Source organism: Neopsephotus bourkii, unplaced genomic scaffold, assembly GCF_033783945.1.
Source record: "Neopsephotus bourkii isolate Nb327-2 ecotype Australia unplaced genomic scaffold, CSIRO-AGI_Nbou_v1 NB_1328, whole genome shotgun sequence".
Classification (NCBI taxonomy): domain Eukaryota; kingdom Metazoa; phylum Chordata; class Aves; order Psittaciformes; family Psittacidae; genus Neopsephotus; species Neopsephotus bourkii.
This window is the reverse complement of record NW_026901808.1, coordinates 3,685,785-3,708,073: the sequence shown is the minus strand read 5'-3', so window position 1 is coordinate 3,708,073 and position 22,289 is coordinate 3,685,785. Positions and strand designations below refer to the sequence as shown.

General features: G+C 43.3%; 1 protein-coding gene across 2 annotated transcripts in view; it reads right to left on the bottom strand.

The window, feature by feature from the left end:
- RSBN1L (round spermatid basic protein 1 like) overlaps positions 1 to 20,559 on the bottom strand; it is a 52,249-nt gene extending 31,690 nt beyond the window's left edge. The window contains exons 1-2 of one of the 2 annotated variants that reach the window (XM_061366342.1): positions 19,816 to 20,559; positions 6,038 to 6,151 (exon numbers count right to left, since the gene is read on the bottom strand). In XM_061366342.1, coding sequence (XP_061222326.1) covers positions 6,038 to 6,151; positions 19,816 to 20,446 — 745 coding nt within the window. In that variant the 5' untranslated portion in view covers positions 20,447 to 20,559. The remainder of the gene's footprint in view (positions 1 to 6,037; positions 6,152 to 19,815) is intronic. The other variant, XM_061366343.1, reaches the window with a different exon arrangement.
- Positions 20,560 to 22,289: the final 1,730 nt, after the last annotated feature.

The window sequence follows — 22,289 nt, the reverse complement described above, 5'->3', positions numbered from 1 at the left end:
AGACAGCTGGGACAGCTGACGCCAATTGATCCCACAGGTATTCCATACCCTATGATGTCATGCTCAACATGTAAAGCTGGGGAAGGATGAGGGAGGGAACAGTGGGAGTGATGGTGCTTGTCTTCCCAAGTAACCGTTCCATGTGATGGAGCCCTGCTGTCTTGGAGATGGCTCATGGGAAGTGGTGAATGAATTCCCTGTTTTGCTTTGCCCATGCAGCTTTTGCTTTACCTGTTAAACTGCCTTTATCTCAACCCACAAGTTTTCTCACTGATGCTCTTCCAATTCTCTCCCCTATCCCACCGGGGAGGGAAGCCAGAAGTGAGCAAATGGCTCTGTGGGGCTGAGTTGCCACCTGGGGTTAAACCACAACAGCCCTTTTTGGCACCCAACATGGGGCTCAAAGGGTTTGACTGGAATGTGTTAGATCAAATTTATAACTGTTATTGCTGTATAGCTATTAATCAGCAGCCTTCTGTGCTTGCCATGGGGCTTGCCTGCCTTACTGTACATTAGAGTCTAGTGCTGTCAGTGCCTGCTTTTTGCTTTTGCTCTCCTGTGGTGCTTACCATCTGACTCTGCTGTGCCAGGGAACATTCTGATAACAGCAACGGCTGTGTGCCTGGGCTGGCAGATGGCCAGGGTATTGCTGCTGTACTGGGCAGGCTGGAGCTCCAATGTGAGCTTGAAGTCCAAGGGACAGTGTGTGACCGCTAGATATGTCCACATGGAGCAGGACATCCCAACACATCTGTGGTCATGGATAAGCCCATGCCAGAGCAGGTACCTCTTGACCTGTCTATGGCCATGGTTATGTCTGTGCTGCAGTAGGTATACCTCTGAAGGGAACGTGGCCCCAGGGTTAAGTTTATACTGAAAAGGTACACCTCAAAGCACCTGTGGCTGTGGTTAAGTTCATGGTGCAGCAGGTACACTTTGAAGCATTAGTGGCTGTGCATGAGGTCATGCTGGAACACCTCAAAGTGTGTGGCCATGGATAAATTTATGACAGAGCAGCTACACCCCTGGAGGAACTGCAGCCATGAGTAAGGCTATGTGAGAGCAGGTTCACTTCTGAGCGGACCGTGGCTGCGGGCTATGCTGCAATGAATAGGTATATATCTCTGATGGCACTGTGGCCCATAGACAAGACCACACTGCCATAGGTGCACTTCAAAGCAACTGTGCCTGTGGATAAGCCTATGTCACAGCAGGTATGCCCCCAGGAGAGACTGTGGCTCATAGACAAGGTTCCACTTGGAGCAGGTACAGCCCTAAGGGACTGGAGACTGTGGGTAAGTCCAAGCCCAAGCAGAGGCAAGAGTAGGAGCTCACTGTAATGTTAAACCCTATGGTGGAGACTGTAATGGCAATACCTTTCAATTGTTGTAAGCAGGATGATGAGGAATTAATGTAACAGGAAGCACCTGAACCAATGGAGGACAAGCCTCACAAGGAGTGGAAATGGAGCAGTGACCCAATCTGAACTGGCTTTGGTAGTCAATAACCCAACACATCACCTCTCCTGAGTGACCATTGTAAGACGCAGAGCCCAAAGTCACAGACTAAATGAACCCAATGGACCACGCCATTGGGCTGGAGTTATGTCCTCGGTTCAACTGTAAGAGTTATTTTTCTCCTTCCTAGTAGTGGTGCAATGCTGTGTTTTCAACTTTATTCTGAGAACAATGCTGATAACACACTAATGTACATTTTTTCCAAACAGTGCTTACTCTAACTCAAGGACTTTTCAGTCTCTCATGCTTTGCCAGTGAGGAAGGGCACAGGAAGCTAGCAGGGAGCAAAGACAGGACACCTGGCCCAAACTAGCCAAGGTATTCATTACCACACCACCTCATGTCCAGTATAGCTGGAAGGCCCAGATCACCACTGCATTTGGGCTGGGTATAAGTCAGCAGGTGGTGAGCAGGTGTTTATTAGGGTGGGGTTTTTTCCCCCCTTCCCTTTTTAGTTTTATATTCTCTCCCTTGTTATTTCTCTTATTGTTACTGGTAGTAGTAGGTTTGTATTAGTTATTGGACCATTCTTATTGCAACCTGTGGGATTTACATTCTTTCAGTTCTCCCCATCCTGCTCCAGGGGAAGGAGGAAGGAGGGGAATGAGTAAGTGGCTGTGTGGTGCTTAGTTGACAGCTGGGATTAAAGCACAACAGCACTGCATACAATTCCTTTAATATTTCCCCTAAAGACACACAAACACAAAGTATAGTGGATGGGAAAAAGCATGCAGTGTGTGACTCAGGCATAGGTCTCCTCTTGAATATACCAATTTTATAACCAATTCTGTGCACAGCTATAGGCATTTTAAAAGATTCATAGGAATGTGCCATTAAAACAAATGCCCTTTCTTCCAGAAGAATAAAAAAAAGCTTTAGAAACTCATTTGTACTTAGAGATGTTCATACCAGCATGATAAAGATGTGCATTCTCCCTTCTTCCCCGCATTTCAGCATTCCATAAACTAAGGCATTTAATCTTGCAGAAAGACAGTAAGAATTTCTCTTACTGCATTTTTTAAAATTGCTGTGATCCAGTATAAATAATGAGAAAAATGGCTTTTTTAAAAAAAAAGAGAAAACACAAATGGGACTGGTTACAAATAAGCCTATGAATCTTTTTTGGTTGGTTGGGGTTTTTTTGCAGGATCTCCAGTAACCCTCAGCCATGTCACACTAGTGTGAATTTATTTTGTATGAATCTTTCTTTTTCTAAAAGGTAACTTTTCCATCATGCAGTTTTTGAAAAGCAAGTTTAAATCACATTTCCTGAATTTTTATCAATATGCAAGTGCCAAGAAGCTGTTTACCAGGAGCTCTTCTTCCTTCCGCATAACAGATTGAGAGAAAAAGAGGCAATTATGTAGCCTTATTCTACACAGAATATATCTGCAAGCACAATAGAATGACAAAAAACCTTTTCATTCTAGATGCGTAAGAAAATCCATCAGGCTCTCTCAAAGAGCCACATTTTCTTTAGGAGACTCAGGAACTGCAAAAATACCCTTTTTAAGAATTGCCCTTCTCCAACGTGGGCAAATTTTATCATTGTTTGTAACAGAACAGTAACCAAGTTCAGACTGATTAACAGCTTACATACCTGCGCTTCCACATACACGCAAACGCTTCCCCACTCAGCTCAAAGCACCAAAATCAAGCTTATGCATCAACTCTCCCTCCAATGGCATCAGTCCCTCAGTACTGAGCTCTTCTGTAACAAACCACTTTTTCTCCTGGAGAGCTAGTTTAACTGTGTGAAATCACAGAGGCCATTACCTCCAGCCCCTCAATGAAAGTAAGTCACAAACAGAAGAAAAAACCAAGAGACAAAACTCAGCACACTAACAATATTCTCAGTGTAGGGAGAAAAAGCATTAAGCAGATGGTCAGAGTAACATTTTACAAGATACAGATCTAATGCCTAGAGGAAAGAAATAGACTGTCTTTAGAAACCAACACTGTAGTCTCATAACACACACACACACATCTAACCACAAAACCAAAAACCCAAAGAAAAATAGACTAGCTCCAAACATTTGATCCTAAACCCACACAGTGAACTCTGAGCTCAGAATAAAGGGGCTTGTAGCTTATCTTCTGTTCCACAGGAAGATACCCTTAGATGAAGAGTTAATAAAATCCGACAAGATCAGAGGCATTGACCACTGATACATACAAGAAGTTGCATATTAAAGCACTTCTGCCTTTGCTTTCTTGCCCTCAGCTTCCAGCATGTAAAGCTAGAACAACAGAATGAATCAGGAAATGTTATACGCACTTCACAGCAAACAAGCACATCCAGTCAGATTTTGGAGGCCCACAGAAGACACCCAGAGCTTCCATTTTGAACAGAATATAAATCTGGTGGAGAGGACACGTCTGCTGTGAACGGCAGCTCTCCTGACATACTCCCTTCTCTCCCTGAAATAGGAGTCAACTTTGCAGGATACTGGCAAACCAAACATAGCCTCTACAAAAAACACTTCCTGCCAACACCTTAAAGAAACCCTAAAACACGACACTTGACTGCTAACATACCAGGTCTATGAAACAGGGGTAAGGCACCTAACACACCTGTGGCACTGCTCTTTTTGAAAATAACTTATCCTGCTACTCAACTAGCCCAGAACAGCAGAAGTGTTCTAACACAGCTCCCTTGCACATGCTCTTTTATATTAACTTTAAAATAAAGCCCCACTTGAGCCCCAATATCCCCATTAGGCACCATTTATTACATCTGTGCAACAAGACTAGCTGTCATTGCAGCTTCCCCCTCATCTGCTGAATGACAACAGAAACAGGACACAGGGTAAGAAAAGGCTGGTATGCAAACAAAACCAGAAGAATGCCACTGTTGAGGCAGTTAAGTTCTGCCCTATATCTCAATTGCCAGCTTCCTGTCAGGCTTGACAAAGACAAGCCACATCTGTGCCTTTCACAGGAAGCCACCAACTTACGCATTCCTTCAGGTCAAAGCCGGTACCTTGAGATCGGATGAACACAGGTTTTAAGCTGTTGTAGTTTCTAATTACAAGGTTCAATGCCCCTGACCTCATATGAACATTAAGGATAATGTTTTGGCTTGGGTGTTTAAGTTTTTTGTTTGTAAATTAAAACCTGCAGTAGATAACAGAAAAATATATCAGGAATTTGTTCATAACTTCAATACCAAAACAAACAAAAAAACCAACCAAACAAAAACCCCACACCACAGTCAGTCTACTTAAATAGCAACATCCACAGAAAAAAAAAAAAAAACAAAAAAAACAAAAACTGATGCAGTATGACCTAGATAAGAGTGAGGTAGACGAAAATTTTGTTTAGCTGCCATGCCAGGGGTTGTGACCAACAGCACAAAGTCCAGCTGGAAACAGTTGCTACTGGAGTAACCCAGACACTGATACCTTCCATGGGTGCTGTTCAACAGTACTTGTTCTATCATAAGAGGGTCTACTAATGTTCCAGTCCTTCAACCACCTCCAGCTGTGTGATGGACTCACTGCACTCTTGCTTGTACTGGGGAGCCCAGAACCAGACACAGTAATCCAGGTGCAGCCTCAGCAGTGTTGTGCATAAGAAAACGAAGACCTCCCTCAACCTGCTGGCAACGCTTTCCCTAGTGCAGCCCAGGATACCATTAGCTTGCCATAAAGGTACACTGCTGACTCATGGTCAGCTTCTTGTCTGCCAGAGCCCCAGGGCCCTTCTCACCAAAGCTGCTTTGCAATTGATCAGTCCCACTATGGACCAGCACCTGGGGTTATTGCTCCCCAGATGCAGAGGTATCCAGTGACAGGACAAGTAGTAAAGGGTACAAACTGAAAGAAATTAATTTTAAACTGTAAGAGTGGTCAAATACTGATACTGATTGTCTAGAGAGACTGTGGAGCCTCCAGACTTTGGAGATAGAGTCTGACAGTCCTATAAAAACTGCTGTAGCTGACCCAAATTTGAGCAGCACCATTGGCCCTTTCCACCTCAACTATTGCACAATTCTAAGTTTCAGTGGATGTACAGGCAAGGTGAGAACATGACTTTAATTACATTCCATTACAGTAAATAACATTGAATGAATTAGCCAAAATTGACTGCCTTTATGCACAATCTTTTAGTATTTGACAAAGCTCCCAAATTAGAACTCCTCATTCAGTTTTGTCCATTTGTTAGGTACAAGAAGTGACACAGATTCATTTTTCTTCTCAAAATATATAAAATTATAACCTTCAAGTGCTAAGACATAGGTTTCACCAATACACTCTTTGAATTACTAGTCTTTACTGCTGCTGTGTAAACAATGTTGTGGCAATAGTTATATTTTTCATCTCCATTACCTAACAAAGTTGACAAAAAAAAAAATAAACATTTGCAGTTAAGATTTCATTTACAATCCTTATACCAACTAACCAAGGAAAATGCCATTTAAATTAAATGAAAAACACAGCACTGAAACTCAGTATCCAATCCAATTATACATTTTTTAAAGCAGTAGAATGAAATACCATCACATAGTTTGAACCTACCTTTCTGCAATAATTTGATCTCTCCATTTTCTTTCTTGATTTCATTCATTATTTTGTGCTTCTTCTTCTCTTTTTGCTTCTTTTCCCTTTCTTTAATTTTGTCTTTGATTTGAGCTGAAACACAAATAATTTACAATTAAATAAGAGCAGAAAATTAATGGTCATATGCATGTTCCATATTACTCTTATGCAAGCTCTATTAAAAGGACAAAAGGTGAGTTACAAGGAAATCCCAGTATTTACAACATGAAAAGCTAATATTTATCTGTTGCACTATCCAACATAAGATTATTTAACTCAGGCGAGGTCTGTTATTATTACGCATGCAACAACTCAGCATACTGAATGTATACAGTTAATTTTTGCAGCTAATTTTTGCTTACTCCTACTACCCTCAGCTCTTCTTTTGCATCTGTAGTTAGCTTGTTTTATTGAGATTCAAATTAAACACATTAGATAAGGAATGGGGAAAAGAGTACAGTTTGTATTTTCCTGGGTGCACATATACGCTATCATACACTGTCACAACCTTAAATAACTATCTGAATAACTAATCAAATAACTATATAAAAAGCTTAAGGCTTTTGCAAGTAGCTTGGAATGAAGACTTCATCTGTCTGCTGCAAAATCTTTTAGATTATGATCATAGGCTACACTAATGCATGCATAGCAGCAAGATGTAATTAACACACACATGAAGTGTGCTGTATTTGCACAGCAGATACAATGCACTGGTGCTTCCCTTGTTTGCCTATAATCAACAACAGTCAACCAGAGGAGCCTCATTATTTATTTACTTTCTTGTCAAGTCACTCCAGGTTTTTCAATTGTTGTCACACAAAAGGAGAGCCTTTAGGCAGACTTTCCACATGAATACTAGACTCAGAGGAATTCATAATTGCAAAGAGGAATCTTCTCAAGGCCAGTTTAATTCACTTTTGAGGACAAGCATTTAGGGAAGACAGATTTTACTAGGCTTTAGATGCACTGCAGCCAGCAGCTCATGCCCAGCTTCTTGGGCTGAAGCCAAGTACCTGCTCCAAGACTTTACTGGGCTTTTTAAAATTGCTGAGAAAGAGGAACTGTGATTTCAAGCTTCTACATAATGTCATGCTTCAGAATGCTTTCTCAGTAATACAGCTGAGAGACTATCCTGATGTTTTATTTATGGTACTTGCATTATAAACCCCATGTGGAAGCAGAGAAATCCAATTTCATTTTCTCAAGAATACACATAAAATAGAAGAAGTGGGTATATTCACTACTTAAAAAAAATCAGAAATATTCCTCAGAACCAAACTAAAGCAAGCTTTCAATTCTAGAAGACAATACCGTGTTCCATAACCAAGTTATTTATGAAGCATGTTAATAGTTAAACAAAAGGTTCAAAGGGTTCAAAGCAACCCACAGAAATGAATGCACAACAATGACTCCACAATATTTGTATCTTTCATTTTAGGAGTCATCTAGTAAGGCTAGAAAACGTGAACCCTAGTAGTTGTCAGTATGAAGAGCATATTTTGGGAAGAGCCTAGGAAAGAAAATAAAAGCCAACAGATGCAATTAAGAAGGTAATTAAGGTATGTTTGTTATCTATCCGCAAATCAAGTTAAACAGTGGGGAAAGAACAGAAACCATGCTGGCACAAAAATAAAAAGGAATGAGGTAGCTGTGCTTAAAACTTTCTGGAAGTCTCAGTTCTAAGCAACTGGAAAAGTCGTGTCCAAGAACAGCCTTCTAACAGTTCAATGACAAGGAATGACAAAGCAGATTCATCTTACAGCAGGCCATGGAATCCAAACAAGTTTTCCTAAGCAAAACAAACACATGCTTTCTAGGAATAAGTTAAGCAGATGTGAAATCTTCCTCTCTGACCTGCTTGTCCCCCAAAGAAATCCCCAAATTGTAAATTCCCTGCAATTTAAGAATATGAAGGAGGAAATAAATTATCTAACAGGAGCTTAAGTAACACTTTGAAAGCCGACACTCACTCAGCAAGGGGGCAGTAACATCAGGCTTGATTTGTAACCTGCACTGAATGTTTAACTCTGCCAGGATTATAATTATCATGGAAAGACGGAGAGACCTTATCTCAACATTTGCATACTGTTAAGAGGCACACTTGACTCCTGCTATCACTTACAAATCAAATAAAGATTGAAGAGCATACACAAATGCTAAGCCTTGTTGAAAGAGGAAGAAAGATAGACTGGAAGAATCCTTTATTGCAGGCTCCTGAATAGCCTCTCAGGCCAATGAATCTTCCAGGTTTGTCAGAAGCAACACATAAGGAGGAACAGAGAACAAGCTGAAACCTTTTAAAAGAGCTTCTAGTTTATTTTCGCGTCTAGAAAGCAATTAGCAGAGTCAACGGTGAAATGCTCCAGATGAAAGAAAATATGGAAGTGTCCCATAACTTTCTCCAGCAACAGCCACAAGCAAATCATACCTGAAGCGACTGCAAATACAATGTAAATGCAGCTGAGGAAGATTTGAAATAAATTAAACTTAACTATTTTCCTTTTAGAAAAATCACAGTACTGTAACAAAACCAGAGTACAGCCTGAGGCAAGTAAAGAACCTGAGGGAAGCTGAGAATCCCAACTTAAATTAACAAATTCTCAGGCTTCCTCCCTCAAAGCCCACAGAATAGATAAGCGAAAGATGGTAGAGTCCTCCTTAAAAAGAAATAAATGAATAAAAAAATACCAAATAGGAAAAACCCCAATATAATAATCTATGTCAATATGAGAGTCATTACATCGATTAACACTTGGTTTTAGGTTTCAGTTCAATTGACTTCAGCTTCTGAGTAAAAAAGTTAAGCACTTTCTAGCCTGCCTGGCAGAACTGAAACACAATTCTCGAACCAAATTCTGCAGATTATTCTCCTCTGCAAGAGACACTGCATTTCACAGCTCTCAATGGGATGCAGAGAGAAAAAAAAAAAATCAACCAAATTATTTTAAGATTCAGTTTACCACAAAAATCTACTGCAACTTAACTATGCTGGCTCTACAAAGTCAGTACACTTAGAAGCATCCAATAGCCGTTATAGTTAATAAATGTGATTAAAATATGCCCGTGGCACAGACATCCAACAGGGAAGGGCAAGTGCAATTCTCCAAGTACAGTCTCCGCAATAACCTCTGGCACCATATCTTGCTGCCCAACAAACACAATACAATTCAAAACAGGCTACAGCATTTTGGGACTTCCCAAAATGCCACCAACCAGTATCTCTCCAAGTGTCTTCAATAATATAAGGTATCAATTCCCTCCAGCTATAAATACTTACAGTCCAAATCTCACTTTCTCAACCAAGAAACAAAAAAATTCTTCACAAAAACCTTCTTTTAAAACAAATTCCTCCAACATTAAGTAATTTACATGCTGTAGAATAACCAGTAAGTGAGGCTGGCCAGGGAAAACTTGTTCTGTTGAACAAGTTAAGACTACTTAGAATGTTCTTGCACAGCTTTTTCAAGGTCTACCAGTAGCAGGTACTACTGATCCTAAAACCTTAGGTCTTCCCTACATGCTCACAGAATATTTCAAACTTAGCTTTCACCAATGCTATTTCTAGCAAATTAAAAAGAAAGTCTTGAGCTGCTGAGGGAACAGGATGAGTCCCCAGGAAATAAGGCAACTCAGTCAGTGATCTGGAAAAGGGAATTTCAAGTACCAACAACTATTACCTCTGTATGTCACAGCATTGCAATTGCCACTGGAACAGCTTCAACTTTTGCAGAGATGAAAAAAATGAAGGTTCAGAAAAGCAATTAATGAATTTAAGTTTCATATGCTGATGGGAAGCTCATTTGAGTTCAAAGGTAAAGGGGAAGTTTGACTCAAACACGGAAGAAAAGTTTTGTAAGAGGTCTTCATTCTTAAAAGAACATATACAGATGTACCAGTGACTAGAAGCTGATGTCCAACATCCCTAGTCCATAAATTATCACATTAGAGGGGTTTTGGTAAACAAAAGCACAAGTCAGTCACAGAAGCAACTTAAATAGTTGTGGTCCATTACTGGAACTTTCTCCACAAGGGTGTAGGTATTTTGTTTTGTGTTTGTTTGGTGGTTGGTGGTGGGTTTCGGTTGGGTTTGGCTGGCTGGGGGGGGATGGATTTTGTTAAAGTCCTAGTCTAAATAAAATGTTAATTAAAAAAATCAGGCACAGCCCATGTTGCAGGAAATCACCAGATTTATTATAACCCTTTCAAAATTAATCAATAATATACAATATTATGACATAAAGCCACCTCAGCATATTTGCATTTCAATAGCCATTTTTCCATTTTAGTAGATACTAAAAAATAGCATAGAGCTGTTTGCTCTCTCCCTTTGAGGAAAGGCAAGAGAGAATCTGTGGTCTGGCAAGGGATAATAAAAATATTAGTCAGATACTGAACATGACGATTTGTCTAACATTTCATGTCTGCTGTTTTTTAACTATCGGACCAAAACAGACAACAATTTCCTGTTATATCTGCTCTACTTTGAAAAGGGAGAGAATACCAAGTCCTAACAGCTGCTATCATGGTTATTCCAACAGGAGAAAGTCAATCATGTTACATGAATCACATCTGAAGTAACTGAAAAGCACACTTAGCCATATAAGACACCAGCAAAAAAATGTAACAAAATAAAGGCTCTCTGGGAAAACATCAGTTCCTCTACTACAGATGTAAATCAATGCCTTCTCTTATACCAGCACATAACTCATTACTCCTAGAGTCATCCAAAACCCTAAGCAGGGCACTACTGCTCTACCTGGTCAGCGCACACCTGGATGGCTGACGTCTGTTTCTACTCACTGTATGGTACTAAGACAACTGACAGTTATTTCTCCATAGCCCACTGCTCACTACTCCTGCATCAGCTTCCCTGTGATATTCAACACCCAAAGATGACAGCAGTCCTGAAAACATCATCTTATTGTTCATCTGATGAATTTTAGGGACTAGCTCCAAACAGCAACTGATTCAGATGTCTCCACATTTTCCATTCTATTGTTTTGGGTTTGGTTTCTTGGGGGGGTTGCGGTTTAGGGTTTTTTTAACATCTATGTTAGGGACAGTTATGACTAAATCTGTTATTATAACATAAGACATTTTTCCTACACATGTACAAACATTACTGTAGCGCAGTAACCCTAAGTCTTCTTGCATCATTGCTCACTGTAATATGTGTTCTCCCTGCACACACACAGACTTCTTATTCCTTTACATACCTCTAAATACACTACAGCTAAATGCCAAAAGCTTGAAGTAATTTGTATCCCAGGGTAGAGATGGAAGAAGTATCTTTTTATGAAGCTCCCTTCCCCCATCAAAATGCACTTGCTCATGGTTTGGACAGAGAAGCACATTGTTCAAGAAGTAACTAGTCACAAACTAAACAGTTTGTAAACAGTCCCTCCTAGGGTTAACAAAAAAATAAATTCCAAGCACAGCAGGAATCAGCAATGAAAGCTCCACTAATGGCTGGGCTCACTCCCTCACTTTCAAGCAATAGTGTCCAAATTTAAAAAGCCTCTATTTTTAGTTATTTTTTACTCTTGTGGTGGGTTGACCCTGGCTGGAGGCGAGGTACCCACCAAAGCTGCTCTGTCGCTGCCCTCCTCAGCTGGACAGGGGAGAGAAAATACCACAAAAGGCTCATGGGTCAAAATAAGGGCAGGGAAAGATCATTCACCAGTTACTGTCATGGGCAAAAACAAGACTCAACTTTGGGGAAAATTAATTTACCACCAATCAAATCAGAGTAGGATAATGAGAAATAAAACAAAATCTTAAAGAACACCTTTCCCCCACCCTTACTTTCTTCCCGAGCTCAACTTCACTGCCACATTCTCTACTTCCACCCACCCAGCATCACAGGGAGATGAAAGACAGGGCTTATGATTAGTTCCTCACACATCTCTGCCACTCCTCCCTCCTCAAGGGATGATTCCTCACACTTTTCCCCTGCTCCAGCATGGGTCCCTTCCACAGGGTGCGGTCCTTCAGGAACAGACTGCACCAGCCTGGATTCACATGGGATCACAAGTCCTGCAGCAAACGTGTTCCATCCTGGGCTCCTCTCTTGACCAGGCCACAGCTCCTGCCAGGAGCCTGCTCCTGTGTGGGCTTCCCACAGGGTCACAGCCTCCTTCAGGCATCCCCCTGATCCAAAGTGGGGTCCTCCCTGGGCTGCAGGTGGAGTCTGCTCCACCATGGACCTCCATGGGCTGCAGGGGCACAGCTGCCTCACCATGGGCTGCACCACAGGCTGCAGGGGAGCCTCTGCTTCAGTGCCTGGAGCACCTCCTGCCCTCCTTATGCACTGAGCTGGGGGTCTGCAGGGCTGTTTCACATGTTCTCACTCCTCTCTCTGGAGGCAGTTGTTGCTGTCCAATGATTTTCCCTCTCCTTCTTAAAACATTATCCCTGAAACACTACCACAACCACTGACCAGCTCAGTCGTGGCCAGCAGTGGGTCCATCTTGGAGCCATCTGGCATTGGCTCCGTCAGACGTGGGGGAAGCTTCTAGCAGCTTCTCACAGAAGCTGAGCCCATACCCCCCTGCTACCAAACCCTTGCCACACAAACCCAACCCAACTTTACTAAATAAGCTATTGCCACCTTTTAAAATACAGAGTTCTGTAGGAGTAAGTATCCTTGTTTGAAGGAAATACAACACCCAAGAACTGAAGAGATTTCTAGATGTCTCATTCAAATTCACAACACAATTATCAAAGTCCATATTCTTTGGCTCTAATGTCATAGAAATAGTATAGCCATGAATGAAATGCAGCAACAGCAGTGTATTAAAAGAAGTGTTATATACAGACAGGAAGAAATCCATTATGAAGAAGTGTTCTACTCACATTCCTGATTGGCATCTGAAGAATGTTTTCACTTTACAGTGAATCTCCTCAAATCCAAACACACTGACTTTTTCTGGATGTTAGGTCAAGTGTGTAAGTAAAAGAAATGGAACACGTACCATATTTATAAAGACAAACAGCCATTTCTAACAAAAGACCATAGTAAAAGTCTTCTGTTTCCTAACTAGGTAGGTACCTCATCATAATGATTACAGCGATTTCCTAAGTATTAAATAAAGGCACACAAATTCAAAGACCACACCATTCAGACTTTAGAAATGTAACCATATCTGTCTCTATTGCAAGCTTTCTTACAGATCAAAATGTAAATAGAGCGCACAGAGAATGAGTCAAGTGGGAAATGCTCTCTAGCAGATTAAGCGCAACGTGGTCATTGTTACATTGTGAAATTCACACCTTGAAGCCCATGAAAGAACTAGTGCAACTCTGTTTCAGCACTAAGGCAACAACCTTGCCGGATGCCAAAAGCCGCAGCTGCTTTGCATCAGCTTTCCAGATGGTAACTCACATTAGTAGTCAGTCATAGATTATGTTCAAAGTACTCTGCCTCTCTCTCCTCCCTTTGATTTAAGGGCTGTCACTGCACATCAGGCAAAATATTTACAAACTACTGCTAATGGACACCATCAACATGGTTAACACCAACAGTACTGTTAAGGGAAGGGGCAGGAGGAGGCGAATGCAAGACCACCAGTCACTGTCCCTTCCATCAGCATTCTCCTCCATACAAACACCCCTAAAAAATAAAACCTCAAGAAGACATGTTTATCCAGTTATGAAGATAGGTGAAGCATGTTTAACACCACTATGTTAATGGTTTTGACACCTGCAGTTTTATTAAGTCATACAAGGTATAAGGGAGAGCAGGCTTCCTAACTTAATGAACATGAAAACTCCTCTATAGAAATACCTCAGAAATACCCTGAGAACAAAAAAAAAAATAAAATAATAATAATAAAAAAAAAAACCTACAACAGCTTTCTCATTCCAATAACCAGAATATTTGGCTGACATCCCTTTCAGCAAGTTTAAAATCCAATATATAACTAAAGAAACCCCCTTCCCAGGCCAGAACACTTAACCAAGTCCCCCAGTGACTCAGAAGACAGACATATGCCTTTCAAATTCAAAACACTTCCAAGAAATTTAAACCTAACCTTTAAAATTCCTCTAATCTCCGCACTTCTAAAGGAGACGTATATGCCAAACTGACTGAGCCAAGTTTAAGCTCAAGCACTGCGGAGTTGCATCAGAAATTGGTAGTGGAGAACGTGACAGATGCAAACAAGGCCTCTATGAGAGGTTTCAGATCTGATGTTTCAGATTCAAGATCCAATGCTGAAACAGATCTTGTTTCAAAGAAAAATTATTTATTATTCCCCAATCAGAATGAATTTTTGCTATGTAACTTACACAGAGAGCTGCAATCTGGAGAACAGGAGGGGCTTTGTTTGTTCTCCAGCTTAGAAAGTAAATGATTTTGTTCTGCCTAGCAAAGCTTCACGGATATTTCATAGAATCTAAAAGGGGACAGGGTCCCTCAGGAGAACGATACACTGCTCCAAATGCACCTCAACATTGAATGCTTACGTTAACAACACCACCAGCTCTCAAAACTCAACTGCATCTAAATCTTGAACATCTAAAGAAATTTAAGAAGTCCTTCCTCTCATATATCCCACTTAAAACCCTGAACACTTTCTAGATGTTGTGATTACATTGGTATATTTAAAGAGAAACATACTGAACAATTCAAAAGAGGCCGATCAAGAGGCCTCACAAGCATGACAATGACTGCTGACTTCAAGGAGTTTGGCGGGGGGGGGGGGGGGGGTTGGGTTGGGAAGTGAGGCAAGCCACACAGTACAGAAAAGGGGGGGGGGGAGGGGGCAGAGGAAACAGAAGTAAACAGAAGAAGGAAATGTTTAGCAGAAGAAAATAAGATTACCTGAGTAGCAAGATGCATGGTCCCAGCTCCAAATAGAGGAAAAAAGATCCAAAACTTAAGCAAACTTAGTGAGCCAGGAAAGTGCCATTTCTTGAAAGCCTAAACCCCAGATGTGTCATGCAACCCAAAGCAAGAAAGTTATCAGAAGAATCACTGGTAAATTCCTACCTGAAGTCTATTCTAATCTATCAAAGACATCAGAAGAAAGAAATGAGGGCGAGGGGGGAAATACTAGAAGTAGAAAACAGAACTACAGTACCATGTTCAGCCTTGCTGCTTATACAGGGAACCCTCATCTGCAAGTTAAACATACCACTCTCATTCTGTAACTGGTTGCACACTACGGTAATCTTACCAAAAAAATGGATCATTGAAGGGAAAAAAAAAAAAAAAAAAAAAAGGAGGGAAAGGGAAATTCTACACAGAAATGACAAGAAAAACAGGAAAGATGGTTTATACCTCACAGAAAGTCTACGGACCAAAACAAAGACTTTCAGTGTCTCCTGATGCACTGGGGAGTGGCTGAGCTGAGATTTACACTGGTAAGAAAACAATTTCAATTATGAACTGCAAGAGCACGCTATCAGTTAAATGACTGAGTCAGTAGAGTCAGAAACTGGAACAACAATCATTTCTGTCAGATTCACACCATGTTTCCAAACAAGAATAGTTACACAATTCTTCATTCCACTGTCAGAATATACTTGACAAGTGAAATTTAAGCTTAACCAGCATAAACCTCGCATCTGCAAGATAAATCATGCATGTGGCAAAATATTTTTCCACGTTCTCTGCATGCTAGATCATAATCTCCGAAGGGCTCACTCAACTCCATTCATTTAACTGAAACGCAAGCTGTGAGGCCTGGTTATGACTCTGCAAGTTAAAGGCCTTCCCAATGAATTAGAAGACCAGAGAAATCTGCAAATGAAGACTTCTTCAAGGAAGAAAACAAAATGCTTTAAAGATATCATTCATCTTGGCTTCCTATCACTTAGCAAAGCAAGGTGCCTCAAAGCTAAGCTCTCTTATCTAGTAATCACTATTGCAAGCAAAGGACAAACATCAGCTCCTATAATCAGTTTCTTTGACTGGTAGGCAAAAAATCTTCTTACAATTTCTTCCTCAATGTCAATATCCCTTAACCCTTCTTAGAATACGGAAAACACTATTCCTACTACTCAAAGTCCTATGATGACACTTTTCACGTGCAAATGTCATTTGCTCACTGTGTACCCTGATTCTCTGTATTACCTTACCTACAACACAGTCCCAGCAATCCCCCAAAACCAATTTTGTCATTCTTTTCCCTGATCCCCCTAGCTTAATTCCTCACTTTTTCCAACACTACAGTCTGTGCAGGCCCTCCCTCCCTCTCACCAAAGGACAGCTTTTTCCCCTAGCATCTGCTGTTATGTGGCAGAGTATGCACACAGCTTATGGATTAGAAACTCCTCCCAGTTCACAGACACTGGCACCTTTCTTAGTACAAAGTTCAGCCGGGAATTCCACCCACATGCAATGGATCTCCATTTTGGCTGCAAAAGGAAGGATGGATTTTTCCCCACCTCTAGAGCCTCAAAACAATCAAGGAAATCTTACCCTTTCCACCTGCTTGTCTTTCAATCATTTCACCTCTTTTAGAGGCTTCTGTGCCTTCAGTCTGCTCATCTGCCCAATTTTCTTTATGGCAGATGAAACACTGATATGTGCATCAGTTCTGAAAGCTATGAGAAAAAACAATCAATGCTGTTAGTTTTATGTTGCTTTTGGTGCTGCGGAAAATGAGCATCAGAACGGTTCTCTAACTGCAGACTTCAGGGAAAGGAAACTGCACTTGCCTACATTAGGTTGTTTTTTAGAAAATATTACTAACTGCACATATGACAGTTTCTGTGAACTCATTACACATAAAGGGGCATATTTTATTCCTGCTTTCCCCCATACATTCTGTGTGCGCAAACCTCCCAGGTTTTTGTTATACAAAATCCTCTAAATTTACCACAATGTCATCTCTGTAGGCTGCCTAAATTTTTCTGTCTCTTATCCTACCCTTCCTCACCTTTTCTACAGCACCTACGCTTATGTCTTTTTGCCCAACACAAGATCAGAATAACCTCCCTCTTACACAGCTTTTATGTGCTATTTCCTCCCCTCTCTCAAGTCAAGATCTCCAATTCATTCATTCCACATTCACTGCTGCAGAGTCCCTATGGTATCTTCCTCTAGTCCACGCCAGTTCCAGCAATCCCAACACGCAAGCTCTGCCTATTCTAGCTTCCCACTCAAATATATGACTCTTAGTTTTCCTCTGTACTTAGGATTCTGCATACCTCCCCCCACTCATTCTTCTCTCCCTGTATCAAAACTGCATTTCTCCTTTCCTTTCTGAAAAGTAAATTATTCACAGGATTAACAGTACAAACCTGTTCTTTATTCTACAGTCAAATACAGACCCACTTTTAAAAGGCTGCCTGCTCTCAGCAGAAGACTCAGTGCATCCCTCACTTCTTACAGCCTTCTCTGCAAAAATACAGTTTAATTAACACAATTTTTCATTCACATAGGAAACTATGCCACAAAATTTTAGCTTTAGAAACCACTTCCTCTAAACAGAGATCTAGAGACCTAGGTGCCAAACAATCGTCATTTGTCTTGGAAAATGTTATTTGTTGCCCATACTTAAGTTTTTACAAAATAAAGGTTAAAAGATCTGTTCTGAGCGAACAGCAACTAAAAGGTCACATACTTGTGCCTGACAGTATTAGGTTCTGAGAAAATAGCATTTCCACATACAAAGCGCAGAATCCCCTCCTTTCTCAAATCACTGCTTCCAAGAGGTTTCACTTAACATCATCAGTGCAGTAATTTCTCTTATCAATGTGCAAAAAGCATTTCATTGTATTATTGTAATATTGTTCTCAGATTAACGTGATTGTGTAACACTGTTAGGACACTATGACTATCTGAGTGAAGATGGCTATTATTTTTCCCACAGCTTTGCTAGAAGGATATTGGGCAAGTTTCTTAATGGCTATCCTTGAAGACAAGGAGGCTTTACCAACATCAAACATGCACTATGCATCATTTCTGAATTCCTAAGCCATCTCTGGACAGGAACAAGGGGGGGGGAGGGGGGGGAGGGAATACAAAAAAATACAAAAAAAAATATCACAGAATGGTTTGGGTTGGAAAGGACCTTATGATCATCTAGTTCCAACCCCCCCTGCCATTGCCCGGGATACCTCCCACTAGACCAGGTTGCTCAAGACTCTGTCCAGCCTGGCCTTGAAGATTGCCAGGTATGGAGCATTTACCACTTCTTTGGGCAACCTATTCCAATGCCTAACCACGCACACAGTAGAGAATTTCTTCTTTATATCTACCCTGAACTTTCCCTGTTTAAGATTAAACACGTAAATGAAACACTTGAAAGCACTGAAATGACAAAGTCCACTTGCACACCAGAAACTGAGAACCCAAAAACAGCCGAGACCCAAAATTCCTGCAACATGCCAACCAAACATAAGAGGGGAAAAAAAAAAAACAAAAACAAAACACGCGCGCGCGCACGCACACACACACACACACACAAAACAAACCACAAAAACCCTCAACAAACATACACCTCAACCAGAGGCTAAGATATAAGATACCAGTGGAAATTATTGGAAAATCCAGTACGGCAGCCAGACAACATAATCTATAGCCTAAAAGGCATATTGATCTTAATAATTGTTCTCTACAAGCTTGGCTCATCCTATAAGTATAGGTACAGACCGCAAAGTATCCTAAGCCTACATAACAGCTATAATTGTTCTTTCCTTTGAAAGAAAGGAAGCCTGCTTAAACTAGGTAATGGAGTGAATGTTTTGAGTTCCTTCTATTTCAATGTAAATGCCAAAGCATCAATAGCTGGTTTAAGGTCATGGGAGACTGAGAATGCTTAAACTGGAAACAGAAGCATGTATTCTTGTACTGTCTTCATGTACTTTTACTTCCTAAGCATGTACTGATGACCTCAGTGAGCAAGAATCTAGCCTAATATCTTGTCTTACCTGGTATGGCCATTTCTGCCCATTAATAAGCTAACCCAGCACTCCTCCCCTTTTCCCGATGGCTTTGAGCATTACCTGTGAGAGTTTAACCCTGTGATCTTCAGGAAATAAAGCAAACCTGAAGCAGCAACTAAATTAGACTGCATAAGCCATGCAACCCTACATTTTAACTGCATGCTCTGCAGTGCTCAGTGACTTAGGTTGTAAAAAATAATAGCCTAATAAATGAGATCACTTGAGACTGAATTTTAAATCTGGGGGAGGAAAGAGGTTTAACATGTGCTCTTCCCCGTTTTTCCCCCCAGAAGAATGACAGAAACTCAGTTTTGCTCGCAGATCCCTAGTAAATTACTAGGCACCCTTATTTCCCTAATAGGTAAGAAAACCTAAGGCCTCTGGCAGCTTCTAGCTGACGCCATCGCTAATTCCACACCCCCTTTTTTGACAGGATTGACGGCAGACTAAGCAGCCACTGCCTTCTCCACAAACTTACACAACGCCAGAGCTCTACCACCACGGTCTCGCACGCAGTGCCCCAACCTGGCTACCCGCGGCTCTGCCGAGGGCAGGGCGCAGGAGCAGACAGGTATGGCCCCCGTGAAGCGGCACTGCCCCGGGGGCAGCTTGCTGAGGCGGGGCGGGCGCAGGCAGCCATTCTAACGGCTCGACCCGAGCATCACGACCATTTCCTGCTCCGCCACGGCAGCTACAGCAGCTCAAGGCACCTTCACCCACCCTGCCCAGCCCGGGCTCGCTGCCCCTTTCAGACTTCCTCTAGCTCTAACTCCCAGCCCTCCCTTCCCGCTCCTCAAGCTGCGGGCAGCGAGCGAGCGATCCCCCGCGAGCCGCGCACAGCCACAACGCCCTCCCCTCACCTTTCGGGAACAGCAGCTTCACCTCCCCGTTCTCCTCCCGGCCTGCCACGCTCAGCGCCCCGCCGCCATCCCCCACCGCCGCGACCACGGGTAGGGCGCCGTGCTTCCTCTTCTCCTTATCCCGCTTCTCCTTGGGTCTCTTCGGCTTGGCGCTCCCACCGCCAGCGCCGGCTGCCCCGCCGCTCCCGCAGCCTGCCGCCTCACCGGCCAGAGCCAAGCGGTGCCGGTGGTGGCGGTGCTGGTGTGGCTGGTAGGAAGAGGAGGGAGAGGCAGACGAAGGCAGCAAAACAGCAGGCGACAGCAGCTTCCGGGGCAGTTGAGAAGGGAAAGCGAAGCTCCCCCCACTCCCGGAGGGACCAGAGGAGAGCGCGGGGAAGCCCCATGCCGCGGGGTTGCTGTAGCTCGGCACGACCGCTGGCAGCGGCAGCGACTGCTTGCTGCTCCCGCCACCGCCGCCCCCTTCACCGTTGACGCGCTTAGTACCCTTCAGGCTCCTCTCATCGGTTCCCTTCATCTTCTTGGCGGCTGGCTGGGACCCACGGGAAACCTTCGCGTCCGAGGCCGGCCTAGCGCCGAACGGCTCCAGCTCGGGCGATGCCGCGCCACGGACGAGACTCGGCAGCTCCGCCATTTTGAGCTCCTGCTTCTATTTACTCTCCGCTCGCCTCAACCGACAGAACCGGGAGGGGCGGGGGACATCCCCGCCTCCCCCAATAGAAAGAGGAGGCGCCGGAGAGGCAGCTGGATTGACCAATCGCAGAGCGAGGAGGGGGCGGGCTGTCAGGGGATTGGGGGAGGCGGGCTCGGCTGAGCACGCAGTCGGAGGGGTGTCGTTGTGAGGGTGGGCGCAGCCGCCGTTGCCTGGGGAGGGCCGCGGGCCAGGAGGCGGTGCTCGGTTGTGCTCGGGGCGGGGCTGGTTCTGTCCCCCGCCGTGGTCCGCAATCCAGGGGGGGTTGCGGGGAGCGCCCCTTATGCCAGGGGTGTCAGTGCACCCTGAGAGATGGAGGGCCGCGGCAGCCGTGGGGAAGGCCAGGGGCTGAGGGGCCGCACCCCGGGGAGCCCCTCCGTGGAGACCGTGGTAGCCGGCCTGTGGCTCGTTACTGCGGGTTCCGGAGGCACTAGCGAGCCGAGAGCCGGTTTTCGCTAATTCTGAAGGTTTTGAGTAGCCCCATTGTCGCCCAAGGCGGTGATCCCTGCAGCCCCGAAGGATGTTCCCTGAGAAAGGCTTCTGTTTAGAGATAGGGAAGTTTGGAATACCGCCTTTCCCGGGGTTACCCAGGCAGCAGCCTGTGAGTCGATGAGCGCGGGCAGCCGCAGCGCTCGGGCGCGATTCAGACGGAGCTCTGTGAGCCAGCGGTGCTCGGCTAAGCCCGAGTGTTCCACAGCCCGCCAGGTCATCGGAGGAAAGCTCACGGCCTGAGCGCTCTTGTGGACCTGATAGCAGGGAGGCAGATGCTTCAAAGGTTTGCTGCGGTGTGGGACAGTCGGGTGTCAGCCTCATCAACAAGATCACTGACACCAGACTTCTGTGCTTCAGTAAAGACACTGCGCTGCTGCAGCCTCCAAAGCCAAAACAGCAGCGTGGCCTATAGGGTAGAGTTTATCGTCGCAAGCGGGAACCCTTCACATCTATAACTGCCATAGCTCTGCTCAGATGCAGCAGAGAGTGAAATTCTCCCAAGACTCAGTGCAAGCAGGAAACGGGCACAGAACTAAATCGAAGGTGAGCCCTTGTTTCCTGGATTGTTTGCATTGCTGGTCTCCTGCTCCAGTCAGTCATACCTGCAAATCTTCTTGTCACAGTGAAAAGAGCAGAGTAGCCAGTTTTATTACACTTTATCTGGCCAGCTACTGCCAAATCAAATTGCTCTGTGTAGTTTTGCATGTGATGTAGTAGCAGACAGGGTTTGAAATTAGATTTCTTTTGCTCCACATGCTGTTTTCATTTGAGCTGCAGCTGATCAGCCTCAGAATAGGCTTGCTCCTAGCTCTTTATCTTCTGCTTTGTTTTATCTTTTACAGATCATAAACCAGACAGAATTTGGTTCAGTGTTCATCTCAACAGCAGTGAAGAATACATTTTCCATACCCAGCCAACTGTGCTTAAAGGATTTTTCCCCTCACGTGATTCAAATCTCACTACTGTGAGTGTGTATCCTCACACTGTTTCTGGGCATGATGGGGAAAATGGAATCGGCATCAGCGTCAAAGCACAGGCAGAGCATTTTACAGCATGTGTTTGAGCAGTAGTCAACTAAGATCCAATCCCAGACTGAAATCCAGGTACAAATCCACCTGTATGTATGTAAGCTGGTGTAACTAGAATAGGACTATGAATGTGAAGGTCATCTTCAGCTGACTTAGAAATTTATTACTTGTATTATGGGTGAATAAAAACCTATGCATTTTAATACCCTAGAATGAAAAATTGTAGGCACCTCATGGCACTGTCTCAGCCTTGCAGGCCTTACAAC